Source organism: Hippoglossus stenolepis, chromosome 16 (genome assembly GCF_022539355.2).
Source record: "Hippoglossus stenolepis isolate QCI-W04-F060 chromosome 16, HSTE1.2, whole genome shotgun sequence".
Classification (NCBI taxonomy): domain Eukaryota; kingdom Metazoa; phylum Chordata; class Actinopteri; order Pleuronectiformes; family Pleuronectidae; genus Hippoglossus; species Hippoglossus stenolepis.
The window spans coordinates 20279974-20299855 of record NC_061498.1 but is presented as its reverse complement, the minus strand read 5'-3'; the positions used below and the strand labels follow the sequence as shown (position 1 = coordinate 20299855).

At 41.5% G+C, this 19882-nt stretch overlaps 3 protein-coding genes across 7 annotated transcripts in view; 1 reads left to right on the top strand and 2 right to left on the bottom strand.

The window, feature by feature from the left end:
• Nucleotides 1-3924, bottom strand: part of LOC118123623 (cytosolic phospholipase A2 gamma-like) — a 37140-nt gene extending 33216 nt beyond the window's left edge. For 2 of the 4 annotated variants that reach the window (XM_047343740.1, XM_047343741.1), the window contains exon 1: nucleotides 3624-3923. In XM_047343740.1, the coding sequence (XP_047199696.1) occupies nucleotides 3624-3777 (154 nt within the window). In that variant the 5' untranslated portion in view covers nucleotides 3778-3923. Of the gene's footprint in view, nucleotides 1-3623 lie in introns of all 4 variants that reach the window. The other 2 variants (XM_047343743.1, XM_047343742.1) reach the window with 2 other exon arrangements.
• Nucleotides 3925-8571: 4647 nt separating this feature from the next.
• On the bottom strand, nucleotides 8572-11284 carry timm29 (translocase of inner mitochondrial membrane 29). Its single transcript, XM_035181438.2, has 2 exons — nucleotides 11048-11284; nucleotides 8572-9498 (listed from the first exon to the last, which is right to left on the bottom strand). The coding sequence occupies exons 1-2, from the start codon at nucleotides 11163-11165 to the stop codon at nucleotides 8831-8833; spliced, it is 786 nt and encodes a 261-aa protein (XP_035037329.1). The 5' UTR covers nucleotides 11166-11284; the 3' UTR covers nucleotides 8572-8830.
• A 709-nt stretch (nucleotides 11285-11993) lies between these two features.
• On the top strand, nucleotides 11994-17969 carry yipf2 (Yip1 domain family, member 2). 2 transcript variants are annotated; one of them, XM_035179839.2, is made up of 9 exons: nucleotides 11994-12285; nucleotides 12514-12574; nucleotides 13386-13543; nucleotides 13632-13712; nucleotides 13835-13922; nucleotides 15462-15578; nucleotides 15679-15845; nucleotides 16181-16363; nucleotides 16451-17969. In XM_035179839.2, exons 2-9 carry the CDS (start codon nucleotides 12544-12546, stop codon nucleotides 16541-16543), a joined length of 918 nt encoding a protein of 305 aa, XP_035035730.1. In that variant the 5' UTR covers nucleotides 11994-12285; nucleotides 12514-12543; the 3' UTR covers nucleotides 16544-17969. The 2 variants fall into 2 exon arrangements, with proteins under 2 accessions (XP_035035730.1, XP_035035731.1); XM_035179840.2 differs by having other exon boundaries at nucleotides 12012-12070.
• Nucleotides 17970-19882: the final 1913 nt, after the last annotated feature.

The window sequence follows — 19882 nt, the reverse complement described above, 5'->3', positions numbered from 1 at the left end:
AGCCATGACAGGACAGACCCGAGAGGACACTAAACAAGAAGAGACAAGAGCACTGCAGGTGCACGCACACATTTTACCCATGATGCAGCAGACAGCAAACCTTCTCACGCTGTAGAATTAGAGCATAGTGTGTGTAAATCCATTATATTTAGGGTTGTTTGTTCATTTGCAGTTCCTCCCATTTCATCAGTTTTAAAACTCTTCTTCAAATTATGTTCCAATAGTTCTGAATTGAATGCTCTTGGATATATGTTAATTTTATATAATACTATTTTTATATATTAATAATAATAATATATTATTATTATTTTTGCAGACATTCTGGATGGATGGTTGAGAAATGGAAGCTCTCGATAACAATGCATGGATTAGTAGAATTTGAATTCAGACATTCGCCTGTAGTGCATCATGATGCAACACTTATCTGCACCTTTCAGTTCAACTGTATTGCCATTAACACATATACTTTTAGTGCTGGTCAGACTAAAGACTCATTAATTATAACCTATGTGGTCATTATTCAAATGAGCAGAGGACGGGACACACACAAACGCTCTTCACCTTGAATTTCTGCATTTGATTCCCCAAAACACACACACACACACACACACACACACACACACACACACACACACACACACACACACACACACAGATAATTCACATTACATTTTGTGTGCACTAACAAAGTTTCACCTTGCGAGAATAGAATTTCTTCATTACTGTTTTTATAATCTTAAATCGTCATGAGACTGAATCAAATGATCATAAATCAGATATTTTCTTCAATACCTTGATACATCACCTTACCTGAGTACGCCCCATGACTGTTTGTGTGTGATTATACACTAAAACCTAAAAGCCTGCTCTACGCTCATGGCGTCACTGCTGTCGGGTTGATTATGTGATGATGGAGGAGTGGGGGGAGTAGGGGACTGGGAGGGTGGAGAGTCAAGGGTGAGTGGAGAGAATAAAGATGGCGGGGGTGGAGGGTGGGGTGTCTGGGGGAGAGGACGGCTGATCGATTCCAGGCTTGGTATTTTCCAGACAGGCTGAATGGTAAAGGTCAAAGGTTAGCTGCTCTTGTTTCCTATGAAAGAGAGACTGTGTGTGTGTGTGTGTGTGTGTGTGTGTGTGTGTGTGTGTGTGTGTGTGTGTGTGTGTGTGTGTGTGTGTGAGTGTGTGTGTGTGTGTGTGTGTTGTGTATACGTTTTCAAGCTCTTGTGCAGAGAGGCAGATATCCACGCATTGATTGCTTGACATTGTGTTAAATCGTCGTGTTTCCAAATCTCTAGTCACGCAAAGCAGTGCAGGTCATTGCATCCATCTCTGAAGTGTGTGTGTGTGTGTGTGTGTGTGTGTGTATTTCTTTTTTTGCTTAGCTAATAGTAGAGGTAAAAAACACAAATCGTATCTTATGACAAAAGTTTATATTCATTTTTATATGAAGTCATTGATTAAAACTGGAGGGGGGGGGGCAATCTATATTTCAAATATATAAGAGATAATTGTTCATAGTTGTGTTTTCCTCAGGTTAAATATTCTGTTGTTTTAATATTTACTTGTGCTGAATTTCTTTAGAGAAACAAATAATCATAGCTCCTCTATATTATTGCTCTTTATTTATCTTGTTTTGCCATTGGAAGCTCCGTATCCTGAGCTCACTTCTCATTTCTTTGCTGTGGGTTAAGCACTTTGAACAACATCTTACGTTCAGAAAATAAAAAACAGACATGGCTGAAAAACCTATTTATAAAACGTATTCATATGTGTAGTTAAAATGCATTCATTTTTTAGAGATTTGAAAAGCAGAACACTTCGAACCCAAAACTAAAACCAGCGCAGAGAGTGCAGGATGGTGATTGGGTGTCTTGCTCAAGGGCACATGGGGAAAAAAGCTAAAAATAGTCCTGAGTGCTGCTGCTGAGATAAAATGTGACACATTTGCCCTACGCTACAGTGAGTTTGCGTGTGTGGGACTGTTTTGCTGTCGGTCTGTATTCTGCTCCAACCCGGCTATGACTGCTCACATAACTTCATTACACTGACATGGTGATGACAACACTCACGCACACCATGTCTCCTCAGAGAAGGGATGTATCCATTTAACCTATGGAGCACACACACATACACACACATACACACAATCGCACACACACAGGTAAAAATGCCAATTACACGGTCATGTCTTAACATCCGGGGCACAGGGAACAGCAAACAAATTAAACATTTAACACAACCTACATGCACGCACACAAAGGATGCACATTCGCATGCATAAATACACACAGTCATACAGTGGCATGTTGAGTTGGATCTATTGCATGTGCACTACTTCATGTGTGCATGTGGTTGCGTGTGTGCGTGCATGCATGGTTGCATGTGAATGCAAGTGGCCCTGAATAAGAAGACAGATTGTGGCTGCGAGGTAAAGAAAAAGGAGGAGGGGGAGGGTGCAGGGAGACGCAGACACGCGGTGGGTGGCGTGGGTTAGGCTGGTTAGGAGTAAGTGAGTGAGAGTTGGTCGTCTTTGCGTCCTTCGCTCCTTTCCTTCCAGCCTCACTCTCCCAATCGCTTACTTGCTCCCCCTCCCCCTCTTGGGACTTGAACCTGTGACCCCGCGGTGAATGAGTTCATGGGAGGCACCGCCATTATTGGGGAAACTGCTGGTCTGTTTGTGTGTATGTGTGAGTGTGTGTGCAAGTGTGTGTGTGTGCATGAAGTGACCCGAGCTGAGTTCATTCACCGGTGTCTGTGTTTTTGTGAGTGTGTGTCGGTGTGTTTGCTGACAGAATTCCAGCATTCCTTTAAAGTGGCTTTTTTACAATCGCATCCCTAAATAATATGTTTGCATCGCGTAAGGCTAACATCACTGATGCATACAGATGTGTGTGCGTGTTTGTGTGCGTGTGTGCGTGTGTGTGTGATGTCAGAGGTAATGGAAATGGTGATGGCCCTTCCCCCCCGTTCGCTGCTGGAAGTGTGACCAAGTCTGCATCCCCCTACCTTGCCCAGACAGACCGGACGAGTGCTTGCATCTAATTGTCATTCCCTTCAACTTGGACAGCACAACACACACACCCGCATGCACACACACACACACACACACGCACACACACACACACACACACACACACACACACACACACACACACACACACACACACACACACACACACGCACGTATGCAACATGCATATCTATATAGCTATATAGGTATGCAACATGCATATCTATATAGCTATATATGATGCACACTTGGGGAAAAAAGAAACATGCCCATCCTTCACACACACCCAAACACACACAGGAAGTCACATGAGAAATCATGAATGAAAATCCACATTGAGTGTTAGCATGCCACCTTGGTGTTCTTTACTACATCCATTTCCATGCTTAACTCTGCACACTTCCTCTGCCTCTCTGGGCGTTCCTCCTCATCATTGCATCCTGCATGCACATCAGTGTCGGCAAACATCCACTGACACTGTCACATTGCATTTGTGTCTGCCGACAAGCAGCCTCTCCCACAGTCAGGGCAGCTCTGGGATCAGAGCCCTGCACAGCATGCACAATAATCCATCAGGGAAAAATGTAGGCGATGAAGGTGCAAACTCACTTACCCAAAATCCTCTTCTGCCGGAGCTGTATTGTCGCCATCCCTCTTTCTCTGCATTCCTCTGTCTCTGTACCTCTGTTTTCACCCCTCCCATTGAAAAGCCAAGCCACCGCTTTCTCTCTCTCTCTCTTTCTTTCATCCTCTGTGCTCATCTTCATCACCTCTCCTCTAAATCCCTACTTTTCAACACTTCCTTCCTTCTCCCTGTTTCACTTCCTGCAGCTCTGTCTCCCATTTCTCTTTCTCTTTCTTTCTTCCTCTCCAGTGGCTGCCCGGCGTCTCCTTCCTGCTGCTGTAAACTGCAGACTGTCTGGAGAGAGAGAGAGGGAGGGAGTGAGAGATGAGAGAGGGAGAGAGAGAGAACCAGGTCGAGAGACACTGGGGAGCAGTGGGAAGTGCAAACCAGGACACACACAGCCTCTGTCAGTTTGAATGAATATTGTGCACACTCGGCTTGTCTCTCTCCCCCCTCTTTCTCTTTCCCTCTCCCTCCCTCCTTTTCTCTGTCTACCAGACACCCCTCCTCCACTCCTCTCTCACTTTGCCCTCCTTCGCCGTCTCCTCCTCCCTCTCCCTCACTCTCTGCCTTCAAACATGTTCACACTCCTAGACTGACATTATAGAACTGCACTTACCAACACCCATTCAACACACGCACACACACACACACACACACACACACACAACGCACGCACACACACACACACACACACACACACACACACACACACACACGCACACACACACACACACACACACACACACACACACACACACACACACACACTTCCTGGGCCCAGACGGTTAACCCTTTTGATGCAGCTGCATGTCCTGCCTGTTTGTATTATCATCTTAGTAGTTGTTTCCAAGCATTAGTCATGACAGATTCTTTTAAATGATGGCTTAAAATAACTAGTTCAGTTTATAATCTGCATCAGCCCTACAAATGAGAGCATGATGAGACTTTATCACATTTATAGTATCATGTGTATCTTTTCTATTTGAGAATCACATTAAATGCTTGGACTTTTTACATGTGCATATCTGTGTGTACGTGTGTGTTGTGTGTGTGTGTGTGTGTGTGTGTGTGTGTGTGTGTGTACAAAATAACATGGATAGATTTTTCACCAAACTTTGGAATATTATTTGAAAATGTATCTCCATGATGATTCACTTTTGGAGCTGATTGGCCAAACACATTTTCCAGGATATCTCTGCAAATAACAGAGACAATCTAAAGCTTATATCGAGCAGAAATTCATTCAGTGCGCACACAAGGTATTTATTGCCCCTCCAATGCTTTTCATTTCAGATGTTGTTTTACACTTCACATATGACATTTTAAAAAATCTCATGCGTACGTAATGTGAGGGTCATGACATGCGGTTTCATGTTGTATAATACACACAAAATTGATATTTTCATTTATGTTGTGTTACACTTCAAATGTGAAATATCTGAAAATGACTCATGATTACATGAAGGCAAGTTTTATCACACATAAAAATTCACATATGCCCATAAGTTAATTTATCCCTCATAAAGTGTTTGTATTCCTGTGATTCATTAAAAAATCACATGTGCTGTTATTATGTCTCCTATCAAAATACGCAGCACATCAGATAAAACTGAAATGTGCATCAGTTGCTACATTCAAATCATGTTTATTTTGTTATGGTAATGTTATTATAGTCTGAAGGAAAGATGAAATATAATGAGATCATGTTACCACCAAATTCAAAAATACACATAAATCTAGTATTTGTGATTATAAATGGCACTATTTTTCTTTCTGTCCTGGTCTTTCACCTGTCATACTCGATGTGTTTCACATGAAGTCCTCTTCCTCTTTCATGATCCAGACACACGCTCGTGTAATTACACCTGGTGCTTCACTGTCTGTGGCTGATTGAATTCATCAATGGTTATGAACAATAAACATTTTTTAAATATGTTTTAGTATATTGCTCTTTCTCAGCACACCCCCTTTACTTGTATTCCCATTAACACCGTTCCCTCACCTTCTTCCATCCCCCCACTCTCCATCATCCTCCTTCCTTCCTTAGTTACATATTGATCAGGTCTCACAAAGTGCATGTGTGCATGTGTGTGTGTGTGTGTGTGGATGCATACAAGCCTGGTCTTGCTGTGGTCAATGAGGTCAACATGGTGGCCAGACAGACATCCCCACCCCCATCCTTTTTTTTTTTCCTTGCCTCCTCCATCACCTCCTGCTTGCTCTTCTTAGGGTTACCGAGTGCAGTCGACGTAAAGAAACGATAAAGTCAGCATCCTTCGTCAGCTCATCTAGCAGCTAGGTTGATAGCAACTGGCAGAATGCACTGACCAGTGATGTATACGACAGCCTCGCATCATGAGTTTAATGTGCTCATGCGTCCAGAAGGGAGGACTGACAGGTTGTGCACGGAGCGGTTTGTTGTAAAACACAAATAAGTTGGAAATGTCCCCACAGAGGGCAACTCACCAATACATGAGCAGGAAGGATATGAAAACTAAGAAACAAGAGGAATCAATGCAATAGTGCTGCGTTGTATTGCATTTATAAATACAACTGGCTTGTACGATTGTGCAAGTGGTTCACAATTGTCTTTGAACACAGTCAGGTGACGTGCCTCGCCTCACCAGTCACCTACCTTATCTTTGCATTTTAAGAGGGAAAAAAGCAGCATGTTTTTTCACCACTTGACAGTGACCGTCCTTGCTGACCCCTGGGGCCAACAGACTCACTGTCTGGGTGGAGGAGGGGGCAGGATGGAGAGAATAGTGCAGGAGTCAATAAAGGCCATAAGTCAAAGATGGAGGGAGATGCAGGAAGAGGGAGCCCGACCGGAGTCTCCACAAGAGGGAGGCAAGAGAGACACAGCAGCAACGCCTTATGGATGAAGGATAAAAAAATTATAATAGAATAAATTATTTTGATTTTATTTGAATTTTCTAGCCTTGATGACCACTCAAAACACTTCCACAGTTCCATTGACTCATTCACACACACATATTCATTCAATGTATTTTCATTTGCACTTTCTCTATAACACATCACTCACACACTGGCAGTTTGGAGTTCAGTATTTGGCCCAAGGACACTTCCGCAGACAGGCTAGAGGAGACTGGGATCGAACTGCCGACTCTCTGGGTAGCAGAGGACCCGCTCTAACTCCTGAGCCACAGTCAATATTTTAGTGTTTCTGCATTTATTATTTATTTCTACATTTATTTATCAATACATTTTGTTTTCTACATTTATTAATTCACTTGTCACCAAGTGATATCATTCCCCTAAATATGCAATAATCTAAATCATTATCAAGATCCACGAATTATTCCCTGAGGAAACTATGAAAATGTTGAAAATTGCCATGTTTGAATTGTGTGTGGATCTGGTCCCTGATCAGATGACTTCTTCCCTGACCCCACCTCATTCTTCCGCCAAGTGTCATGGACATCCACTCTGGTGTTTTTGTGTACTCTTGTTTAGAAACAAGAAAAACAACTAAATCAAACATACAAACCAACCAACCTTTTATTTATTATTAAATAAATGTCATATCATAATATTAGTTATGCTACACTTTGGGACCATTCTTTTGCAGTAATGAGTCTCTTCATACCTTTATTACATATTTCCTTTCACTTAAGGGAGGTTTTAAAATACAACACTTTCACTTGTGATTGAGATTTTCAGTGAATTATAGTTACTAGTAAAAAAGATTATCTTATTACTTCTTTCACTAGTTCCCACTAACAGAGGATTATTGATCTTCCCATCTTACTAAGAAAGCAGATAGGCCCAAACTATTCCTTTAGAGTGCGGCAGAAAAAAATTACAAATTTGAATATCAATAGTTAAATTGCATGTGCAACTGAAAATAAAATAAAAAATCCATATCCATCATAAATTGTTCTATACATGCAGGATTCCTATAGAGGGACATACATGCACATTATAGTGATGCATGGTCTAACTTTTAATTGGCTTCAGTCTGATTTTCTAATTTGATCAATTAAACTTGGTAATGGAGTTAATATTTTTTCCTTTGTAGATCCATTTGTGTTGGATTTCTCAACTAGCTCTGTACAAAGTGTGTTGCCTGAACGTTACACACTTTCATCCCCACATTGTTTATCATCATGTTATAAAGTCAAGGGGAGGAGGAACCTTGTTCCTTCAGGCCCGGTGATGTTCTCCAAAAGAAAACCAAGTGAGGCACATAGAGCTGAAAAATGTAAAGATCTCAGGAACTTCACTTTCATTCAAAACAATTAGAAATATTATGTTTCTTTAAAAAAAGGCTGTATAATCAGTTACCTTTTCCCAAATAGACCATCATCAACTCAGTGAGCATGATTCACTGCTGCACTTTATCTTCCTTGGCCGAGAGAAAAATGTTGTCATGGCATCATGATATAGAAATCTAGTTATTTTCTTTTTCCATTTTGTTATTGAAAAACAAATGTGAAAATTCTTCCAGCCTGAAATGGGATCTCATTGCTGTACTATTATAAGGGAAACAGTGATGTTTAAATATCAGAAAACACAGGTTATGGGTTTATCAGGTTAATGGAACCAGGACACAGAGGTGAGATGTTGATGTCTACTGCTCAGAATCAGAGAAGAGGAAGAGAAAGAGAGAATTCTGCCATAGAGCGGCCATTTTACAGACATTCAACAATCAGAGAAAAGTATCAGATAGGAGATATTTTTACACTCACAGTAAAAGAAAGGAGAGCAAAATGTTATAATGAAAATATTTGGAAAAATAAAAGTTAGTAAAAGACGACAAAATAATTTTAAAAAAGAGTGGATATAGGAAAACAGTGTCAAAAGTTTTAATCCAGTCTAGTTTTGCATTATTTAAATTCTTTAAAAGGAAAAGCCTGAAGATCTTTATGAATATATTTAAGTTGTGAGAAAAACAAGAAAACAACTAAGATACTGGGAAATAAGCGACAGATTTATTGACACGTGGTATAATAGTAAAACTTTGTGAGACAATACATGTTGGAATAAATAAAACCCAGTTGAGGATTCTGATGGGCTGCTTTTATTTTGATGAGATAAAGTTGTGAATGTTTCCTCTTTCTTGGTGGTTAGTGGCAGCAGTAAACAGTGGGACAGTCATAGATGAAAAATGAGAATCCAGCAATACCTGACCAGTGGGAATAAACACTTTGTTCTGGCAGTATGTAACATCAAGTCTGTTCCTCTTTCACTGGTTCTGTTGGTTCTGCACTAACTTTCTCCTCATAACTGTCTACTACATGTGCTTCTTCTACCTCATCCTCCATTGTCAGCGCTAACCAGGACTCTTTGTGCAACCTCTCGTTCGTTTCCACCTCCTGAACGCTCGGTGGAGATGATACCAGCATGTGAGCTGGTAGGTGCTTGAACTCTCCCTCATTCATATCATAGTCCTGCATCTTTGAGTCCAGCATCCACCAGCGGCTGCCGAAGCCCACATCCAGAACCCGCTGATGGAACTCCAACCACGGCATGGACAGATTGGAGCACTGGGCTTCGTACAGTGTGGAGTCAGTGTCGTAGTTGGCCCAGTAAACCAGAGAGAGAAGACCCAGGCTGGCATGTCGGAGACGGCCCTCGTTACGGAACTTCACTAGACTCTGGATGTGGCCGTCCGACTTCGCGTTGCGGATCCACGGGGACAGCAGGCCCAGCTGGTTGGAGTGCTCCAGCAGGGCGGCCTCAAAGGACGACTGGTCAGGGTTTGTGTAGAAACAAGCCCCGGCCCCACCCATCAGAGTCACGTATACTGTGGCTTTGGCCGGTCGCCCCCAGGCACCAACCACTATCTCCCTGCAGGCCTCTTTATAATCTGAGACCAGGCTGCGACACCACACGCCTACAGACAGAAGAGAAGAAGATACTTAGTCCTGCCTGGCGTCCTGATAACACACACACACACCTCAGTGCGGACGAGCTTTCATTTCAACCCAAACACTGCAGCAGCTGGGTCAGGTGTTGCAGAGATGATCAGTCGAACTAGCTGCTGTAGAGTCGGGGCCTGTATTTATCAAACTTCTAGTTGAGTATCAAGTTTAAGCCTTGTTATCATGTCCATATGGTGTTTTTATATGATACAATGAGCTAAATAATCACATTAAAACTGTACCAATCACAGATTAAGGCCACATCCACACTAATATTTAAAGTTTTAGATTTCAAATGACGTATTTAAAAATAAAACAATCTCTGTCCAAATGACAGTTTTAGCTCTGCATCAAATTTGCTTCCCCATCTGAAAACAATAAACTGGGAGTGATGTAGCATGAGGGAGACCAGCCAAATGAGATCATGTTTTACATTGATAAATATGGCTCCCCATGCCTGTTTGGAAAGTGAACAGATTGAAAATGGATATACACATACATTCGACGGATCATGGCTATTACATTTCATTATAAAAATATTATCGGCCGTCTGGCTGGAGTATTGATACTTACCCATATCAGAAACCAATACATTATTAGCTTGTATTGTTGTATATATATTGTATTGTGTATGTATGTATGTATATATGTATATATATATAGTACTAGTACATATAGTAAAACACTACGTTTTGAGCATGGGAGGATGGATGGACGGAGATATTAATCCTTCAATTCTTCACCTAATCACACCCTAATGAATAAAAATATAACATTTAAATTCAGTAGAGGGTCCAGCACAGGTCAAGAGTTAAGCCTTCTGTATACAGCAGCTCTACAAAAACAAATGTGACACACTGTGTTTAATATAAATAATAATAATGAAATCATAGAAAATTGGCCTTAATGAAAAGTAATTCAGCAGCAAAACAATCTAGTGTTATAGATGAAGTGCTTAAGAGAAGTGTCATCATAATATAAGACGTGTGACAAGTGACAGCTCTAAGTACAGACTATAACTAAAATCAATGCAAGCTTCATGTTGTTTGCTGACAAACGCCAAAGAATGGTTGTGAACAAGAATGAAACGGATCACACACAGTTATGTATATATCGTGGTATTAACTAGTTATATCATTGAAAAGGTTTCTGTCATTAAGACATGGACCAGAAGAAGATGAAACACGACTGAGGGACAAACTTGTGGCAGATGTGAAACTGTCAGAGGGGATGAGGTGATTTGAAGCTTGTGACACTAATGTTAAGTCTGATCACCAACACTATTCACTTGTAGCGTTATTATTTAGGGAAGAGTTAATTTATCAGCGTGTATTTGTCCTGGTGCTGACATGCTGTTAGCAGATTACCATGTGACTGAAGCTACTTGAATGAATATGATATCCCTCGTGTATGTGTCCCCAGTACAAACACCATATTACCGGTATGTTGGGCAGTCTAATTAAACTAATGTTTACATCAACCCTTCCCCAGTGATGTCCCTGTCCTCTGTCAGTGTCTCACCTGCTTTACTGTTCCTCACTCTCTCCCAGCGGGTGCTCTTGGCCGGAGCTGCTGCTGCTGCAGCTGCTGTTTCTGCCGCAGCGCAGAACATCCTCGTCGCTACACGCAACGAAGCCATTTTCACCGTGTTTCACTGCCGGGGACGGTTCACCTTCATGTAGAAGACCCGCTGACACGAGAGGGCGGCTCACATGGAGCCAAAATGGCGGCCAGCGGTGAAGCTGCCTTAACCTTCCGACGAGAATCTCTACCTCACAATCGTTCCGCTTGAAGTCACATTTTACATTTACAACAATATATGGCGGTTGATCTCATCGTGTAGTCAACGTTATAACTTAAATACAGACAGGAAGATAAATCAAATGAGTTAAAATACAATAAAATAATCAACGGGCTTCTAAGAATTATAATGCGTCAATAAAGTTCAGTTTTTTTGGCTGTTTTCTAATTCATATACATTACGGATATGTAGTTCAACGCAAACTATTTCATAAAGACAGTAAATATAGTTTTTTTTATACATTTACGCTGGAACGCCACAAAGAGCAGTAAGGGTGTATACCGCCATCTACTGTACAGGAGTGTGTACAGTCTGTATTCAGGGCATTAAACCAGTTTCTTTAAATGTTTAGTCGAACACCCCTGGCCGCCACTTTGCTCAACTTTACATTATTATTTTTAAAGTATCGTGGACCACATATATATTTTTTTCTGGTATTAAACATTCTCCTCTGTTTTCATACAAAGGAAAACAGAGACATTTTCTGTTCAGTTTTCTTTATTTTTTATTTGATCCTTTAATTTGATAACAATCTGTTTGTTTTGTTTCTGTCGCATCATAACTAAATGTCGTGGACAATATGTATTCCTCCATGTTGGGCTTCTCTGCGTTTGTTACTCGTGGACACTTTTGAATAAAGTTTTTTTTAAACAACACGATCCGCGTGACAGCTTTGTTTACGCGGTGACGTGTACCGGAAGACATGCTAGCTAGCCTGACTGACAGGAGAGCTCTGGCTGTGGGTATGAAAGACACGTTAGCGGTGTTTTTCTATCATTTTCTGTCGTTTTTTTAAACCCCCAGGACCCGTGTGGACACATATCTACGTTAGCCACAGTCAGAAGTTAGAACAAATGTGGAACTACAGCGCTAGTGTACGTTTAGCTTAGCTAGTTGTAGCTGTCACAGCCGCTGACACGCCATCACCACCGGGCTCAGCTCATCCTTCTGCGGACAGGTGCGAGTTTCACAGGCAGAATGTAGTTACATGTTCGGAGCACGTTTATGTTATATGTTTATCTGCGTTTCTCAAATAGTTTCCTGATAGCTCAGCTTGCTGACCATTACATTAGCATATGTTTGCTCTGTAAAGCGATATTAACTGACTGATAAGCTGCGTCCAGCCTCCACGAAGCTGTGTGGTGTGAACATATGTCGTCTGACCGCAGTGTTCCTCTTCTCTCAGGTGTGAAGTTGCTGTTTGGCCACTGAAACAATGGCCAGCCCAAATGATCTCCAGTTCCAAGGTAAAGATCCTGCAGTGTAAACATGTTTCTGATGCGGTTCTTGTGTGGCTTACTTTCTTTATGATGGTCTTGTCACGCTACAGTTTGGCAAGTGAGTTTTGAGCCATGACATCTGCCCCCATATTGAACTGTTTGACCTTTATACTGGAGACACATCTGAAGCTTTATCGGGTTTTGATAACGCAGCTAAGAAAAATGACCCATGGTTGCTTCTGCCAGCGTGGTTTTGTTTTAAAAAAATCTTCACCTGCAACAGTCTCTACATGCTCACATGCGTCCTTCATGATCTTCACCCAGATCAGTTTCAGGGTCACCTGAGGAGCAAGAGTCGTGATATGAGACACATGAGAAGCACCCCAGGTCTGCAGGAGATTTATAGTCAGCTCTAATGCCACAGTGACCCCTAATGGTATTGTGTGATATCTGCAGGAGACGAGCTGCGGTCAGACTAAAGCACTGTGCACTTTAAACAGCAGCTGCCTTGGTCACACCAATTGAATTTAAGAGACTTTGTGTCAATTTGTCTCATTGAAGACAACCATGATAGCAGATATCCTTTGATGAGCTGTCTGTTGAAGAGATACCTTCTGATAATGCCAGGATTTTATTTGCATATTCGAGGTTTGCTCCTTGCTTGTGTTGTGCTTTAGTTGAATCTGTTTGTCTCATTAGTCTTCTGCCTGATCTGTCAATAATAAGTGAGTGGGACCTGATCTGGGGTAGAACAGTGTGGGTTGTGTACACCTGCAGGCCCACTGTAGCACCACTGCAGTACCATTGACTCCCTGTCTTCTGCTATGTATGTGTGTAGAGTTTGAGGAAGCGGCAGAGCTGTTGTCTGCAGATCCAGAGGCCTCCACACTGAGCCTGTCTGCCTCAGACAACTCTGCTAGAGCAGGAGGAGGAGGGAGCGAGGATGTGAAATTGGACCTGTCAGACGATGAGGAGGGTCAGGAGGAGAGTTCGGAGGTGAGTAAATGATCTGAGTTGCCACAACACTGGTTAAGAGTTTTCATGTTTTGGGATGACGGCACCTGAGTGATGTCTTTGCTTCCAGCTGTTGGGTGGACAGAAACCAAGTGGTGGCTTCTGGACCTTTGAGTACTATGAGTCTTTCTTCAATGTGGACACTGTACAGGTATGAGCCACTCCCTCTTTACAAATACAGTGCTCGTGCAACTGCAGCTGTAACTGAACAATAGATCTACATATGTTTTTTAAAATAACATGTATAAAGTTCAGAGACATCATGTTTTGCAGGTACTGGACAGAGTGAAGGGATCAGTGTTGCCATTACCTGGAAGAAACTTTATCAAACACTACCTTAGATCTAACCCAGATCTATATGGTAAGTCAGGAGAGATATTAAATATCTGTCCATTGGATTTAAAGAACATTTGTGAAAATGTGATTTGCCACTTTTTTGTCATGGTGCATGCTTTTGTTTGTAGAAAAAGGTTTATAGTTTACTTTAAATAATCCTCTTAAAACTGAAGTGGCTCATATGCTCACATGATCCTGTTTAAATCAATCTAAAATAAATACTGTTATAGCTACATTTATTTATTGTGCGGCAGAAAGCGAAGGCCTCTGTCTTCTACCTCATCACATTCACACGCGTTTAGACGTCATCACTATTCTTTAACTGTGGTAGAAATTGTATTAATAAAGCACAGTGGTGCCAGAGAGGCAGGAGAGGAGCAGAGAAAAATGGGCATATCTTAAAAACTAAGAAATGTGTTACAAAATCATTTGTCCCTGGTTCTATTTTTAGAAATTGTTTGTATCAGTAGGTTATATATGTTTATTTGCAAACTTTTGTAAAAAAAAAAATCACATTTTTGTATTTTTTGACAATTTATAACACAATTTCAGTACTTTTTAATTATGGTTTATTTACTGATATATTCTTTAACCTTAGGCTATACAGAGTCCTATTCTATCCAAGTTTACGGAGTAATCGATTTTTTTTGTGATAAAACCCCAAAGTGGATTAAAAGTTTTCCTCCTATTTTAAAACGATTGTTAGTCATACAGTTGCAGGAAAAAGTAAGCTACCCCTCTGGAATTATTTGCATTTAATGCATTTAATAAAATTTGTCTTAAAGTATTGCATCTTCATTTCTGTTCCATTGTTGAACAAACATAATCTATTTCAACCAGTAGCATACCATTCATTAGCTTGTTATTTTCCATATTGAATATATGACTCAAACATTCACTGTGTAGGTTGAAAAAAACACGTGGACCTCTTGTAAACCCAGAGTTCGATCAATGAAACCTCACTGGAGTTGTGTGTTAGTGCTATTTGAACTTGTAATACATTTTGAGTTTGCTGTTCACGAGGAGCAGCTGCTGATGTAAGCATTGCTTTACAAAAAGAGATCTTGGAGAGGACGATCAGTGATTGTTGATTTGCATAAACCTTGAAAGGGTTTAGAAGACAATTGAGATATGTGGCTAGTCTCCATAGATGTGGGCGTCCTGCTGATATGGCAAAATCATAACACAGGTGGTTTAGTGAGGTGAGGAAGAAGCTTAGAAAATCATGGTGTGTGTTCGTCTATGGGCTGCAGTGCTGCCTCTGGCCCTGGACAGTTTGGGTAGGTTTAGAGTTGGTTGATTTCTATCGATCTAACACATGATGATATGCACAGTGAAACTCTGTGATGGACAATCGCATCAGTAGTGGGGATACAGCTTAATTAAGCTCTGACCCTAATAATCATTAGCCAACAATCATTAGCATTTGCAAATAATATTCAGCTGCAGCTTCTCATTTTACCCGATGTTCACATAACAAACATGTTAGTCAGGGAAAGTCCTCATATTTGTGTGTGTGTGTGTGCGTGTGTGTGTGTGTGTGTGTGCGCGTATGCATATGCAGGTCCATTCTGGATCTGTGTGACACTGGTGTTCTCAGTGGCGATAAGTGGGAACCTGTCCACCTTCATCAGTGAGATGGGAGACCCTACCTACCACTACAGACCACAGTTCCACAGAGGTCAGTCCCTCACAGCTTCTGTTGTCATCCTCAATTTGTGTTACCTTTACTGAGTCGTGTTGACTCTGCTTTGTGTCTGTTCCCTGCTGCTTGCATCCAGTAACGATAGCTGCAGTAGTGATCTTCATGTACGCCTGGCTGGTGCCGATTGGTTTATGGGGTTTCCTAACGTGGCGGCAAGGGACAGAGAGACAGATTGGAGGCTATTCCTTCCTGGAGACAGTGTGTGTCTACGGCTACTCCCTCTTCATCTATATTCCCACCTCAGTGAGTACACACTCCCTTCCTGAAAGATTTACTAATGAGTGTCAGGGTCAAAAGCTAAGCTGAAAAAGTACTCCGACAAAAAGCACCGCATGTAAAACACCATGCCACCGCTCCCCTTTTTTAAAGCATGGTCCCAACAGGGTTTTTATTTTATTCCAGTAGAGATGGATACATACAGAAATGTTGATAATTGAGAAATGCCTCTCAACTGTTGTTCTATTTGAACATAAAGACTATATGTATATTTCAGTTTTCTAAACTCATTGTTTTGATTTATTTACCTCATCAATCTAAATTAATTTCCTCATAACGACAAAGCGAAACATTGTCCCCAGGTTTTGTGGATCATCCCATTTGAGTGGTTGCGCTGGACACTAATCCTGGTTGCCATGGTGATCTCTGGCTCAGTCCTGGTCCTCACCTTCTGGCCCGTTGTCCGTGACGACACCAAGGTGATGGCTGTGGCCACAGTTGCGACCATAGTGGTTTTGCACACGCTGCTGGCGATAGGCTGTAAGGTTAGTGAGCGACGTGGATTAAGCCTCATATCAGCTGTGCACAGTTGAACTTGACCACATAGTTAATGTTCCACTCTTTTCTTTCAGATGTACTTCTTCCAGACAGCCGTCCATGTACCAACACCAGCAGCCCCTACAACACCCGCCATTCACATTACACTGACCACCAATCCCCACTGACCAAAGGCAGGGAGGCGTGTTGGCAGGGAGACATGAAGGCTGTTATGTCTGGAATCACAGGCAGATTTAAAAACGTGTTTAGATGATAATCAATCACGTTGATTATTGTCATTGTGTGTTTTGTTGTATGCTCCCCTTGTGAGTTGGGATGGGTGTGTGTGTATGTTTGTATGTTTAATTTATCCAGAGGGTGGTTCTATCATAGCTGAAGTAGACCTGCAATAACTGTACATTTCTACTGTGATGTTTCAGGATGTGCTGCATGTACATGGTCTAGAATGACTTCCTCAATACTGTGACTTCCCTCATTTCATCAGCAAGACTGAAACACAAGTTAAAAAGAAGAGAGAAAGGGTAAGATTGCTAGAGCGGTCATAAATCCATGTTGCTGCCAATCCCTCCTTTTACGGGTGCTCAGAGAGCACATACCTCAACCAAGGCTAACACCCTATATCGCAACGTTAAAAGTAAACAAATAATAATCCTGGATCAGCCCATTTATTAGTATCTGCTCCAAAATATATCTTCTTCCTTGAGTCATACCATACCTCTCCACAAAATGTCATGGAACTTAGTTCTGTAGTTTGAGTAATTGCTGACAAACAGCAAGAAAAACCCCATTGGTGGAGGTAACTTGTCAGTTTGCCACAGACGATGCATGCTAATCTAAGGAAGTGATGACGAATCGTGCTCTCGTGACTGTGTGGGATGTTAATAGTGAATAAAGCTGTGGACAGTGAAACTACAGCTGCAGTATGTCATTTCTTTTATTAGTTTGATTTCATGGATAATTTATAAAATAGGAGAAAACAGAGAAAACAATGGCCCCTGATTTTTAGTTGACTTATGTCAAGTGAAATTCTGTCTGTCAGTTCACATCATCGCAGTGAATCCCACTCACTTCAGCCTCTTTGTGTAGATTTAGTGCTGAGTTGGTGAACATGGTAAACTTCAGCACGTTAACTTTGTCACTTTGAGTTTATGTCAGTATGAATTTGTATTAGCTCAGTTGTGTTAGCACAGCCTCATGGGGCTGTCAGCTCAGGTAAAGAAGCTCAGTCTCGTTCCGACCTTGCAGCACCAAACAACACCTTGTCCTAACTGCACCAGACTCGTGTTTGAATTCTCTCTAAAACTGAAAAGATTTACACTTCACTTAACTAATCTGGCTCATGTATTCCCATGAGGCAGTGTGTTTCAGTCACAGATGCAGCAGAGGAAGCTATTCCAGACTGTAGTGCAGTGTAATGAATGTGTTTGAGTGAACACTGTTAAGAGCGTAGCCTCTGAACCTTCACTTACGAAAAGACTCCAGTTGTGTTGAGATGATTTATTGTAAATTGAGGAAAAGGTTTATGTTGTCATCACATTGATGCAGGTTTGTTTTGTTAATAAACAGGCTCTCTTCTGCTTGTCCAGCTTTTCATCCAATATTTCATCCGTTTTTGCTCACAACAGTCAAACTTACTGACATGTTTATGTTATCATTTTAAATGCTGATCAAGCTCCACTTCACCTGCTAAATGAGGCAAAGTCTGATGAATCTTGTAGAATCAGGGGGAAACAGCCTGTATTTGTTGGCCACCTCATGAAATAACAAACTAGAGCGCAAACCTCCACCAAGGCCCAGTAGACCCTTATCACAGGTGTTACTACATTAGTTAAGGTTGTGCACTATTTAGATGGAGCCTTAATCAATGTGACTAGTAACACCACTGTTCACCTACTATTTCATGTCAAAATGGCTGCCGTGAAAAAGGGTCTTAGTCCGCTTAAATTCTATCGAGCTGCACCACACACTCTGGGATATGTTTAAATATACCTGATTGTTTTCTATCAGATCCATTGAATTATTCACTAGAAAATCAGAGAAAATGTAATAAACACCCAATCTGACTGCATCTAGCCCTTTGTATGGATCTCTATCAAAATGTAATGGATTCTACTTTGGAACAAAGAAAAAACTAAAATGTAACTTTTATAAATTTAAAACTTAACTATACAACACAATGAAGTGTGTACGCTGGTGCTGTCAGCTGATGTGGCGATTATAGAATAAAGATATGTTCTCCACGGTGCAGCAGCTTTAGAATGACTGCTGGTTAACATGGTGTGTTTATGGGATGTCATTAAAATTAGCTGCATTAAAAACCCTGACAGAGGAGAGACAACGTGTGGCAGAGGCAGGGGCTGAATGTGCAGGCAAATACAGCCTTCTCTTTACTTTTTCTGTTATCATGCATTTTAAAGACTGATAAAGCAGACTGAGCCACAAAATGAAATTGAAGTCTTCAAGGTCTGCTCTCTTTATCCACACAGACGTCAGCCTTTTGGGCCTTTTCAGACCAGGTATGAACATCCGTCCTGAGAGATCCTAGTGGTCAGCTCTAAGCTCGTCTGTTCCCTCCTGGCATTAAAATGCATCCTGCATGCATCTCGTGATCAGAACTCCTTCTGTACTCAAAACGCAGATCATCAAATTCTGTTTGCTACGATCACATTATTAGCAGGTGTTAGGGGCCACCAGCGGATGTTGGGGACATGATCTCAGTTGTGCACCATAGTGTCATAAAGCACTTTCAGATCATTTTAGAATATCGGGTATTCAGTGCATGTCTGTAAGCAGCAAGAGAGAGTGGAGTCAATGTGTGCATTTAAGAAACATTATCTCTGCATGGGAAAAAAAGAAATGATGTGGTGGTGGCCACAATCTAATACATTTATGGTCACTGAGAAGTGTAAAAATACTTCATATATCCACGTGACCCAGGACGGCGCAAAAAGAATGTGGCCATGTTTCCCAGAACCCCTTCCAATGTGATCGGATCGGATCTCAGGAAACGTTTCGGTGCATTCACAGCTGTTGTGGTGCTGACCACTTGTGATTGGCTCATTCAGGACGGATGTTAGTATAAGGCCTGAGCTAAATATAATCTCACGAGACTGAAAAGTAAGCTCAACAATTTGTACTATACAGTTGGTGCCAGTGGTTCTAAAGCTAGAACTAGTCTCAATCCCAGTCCAACTAGTCTTAACATTTCTACTTGTATATTAGTAGGGTATTATTCTAAGAGGTAGGGCGGCTCAGTGCACACAGAAACTCGTATAGTAAATTACGACCGATCAACTGCAGCGGCCTCAGAAACCTGTGTTATAGACAGAGAACCTGCTGGCCACAGTGTTCATTGCAGACGTTACTGTCTGTATGTGGAGCAGAAGAGTCGTTTGTCAGACAGTGAGAAAAGTGTTATTACTGCTTCGTCAACACAGAAATAACAGATCATGACACACGTCGTCCTTATACACTTCTCCATGATAAAAGTGGATGCCACTATTGGC

What these genes read in the sequence shown, in the direction of transcription:
- timm29 (XM_035181438.2), bottom strand. Translation starts at nt 11,165, where the DNA reads ATGGCTTCGTTGCGTGTAGCGACGAGGATGTTCTGCGCTGCGGCAGAA. An exon ending in AGTGAGGAACAGTAAAGCAG is followed by an intron (nt 9,499 to 11,047) that starts GTGAGACACTGA and finishes TTCTGTCTGTAG; the next exon opens with GCGTGTGGTGTCGCAGCCTG.
- yipf2 (XM_035179839.2), top strand. Translation starts at nt 12,544, where the DNA reads ATGGCCAGCCCAAATGATCTCCAGTTCCAAG. An exon ending in AAATGATCTCCAGTTCCAAG is followed by an intron (nt 12,575 to 13,385) that starts GTAAAGATCCTG and finishes GTATGTGTGTAG; the next exon opens with AGTTTGAGGAAGCGGCAGAG. An exon ending in CAGACCACAGTTCCACAGAG is followed by an intron (nt 15,579 to 15,678) that starts GTCAGTCCCTCA and finishes GCTTGCATCCAG; the next exon opens with TAACGATAGCTGCAGTAGTG.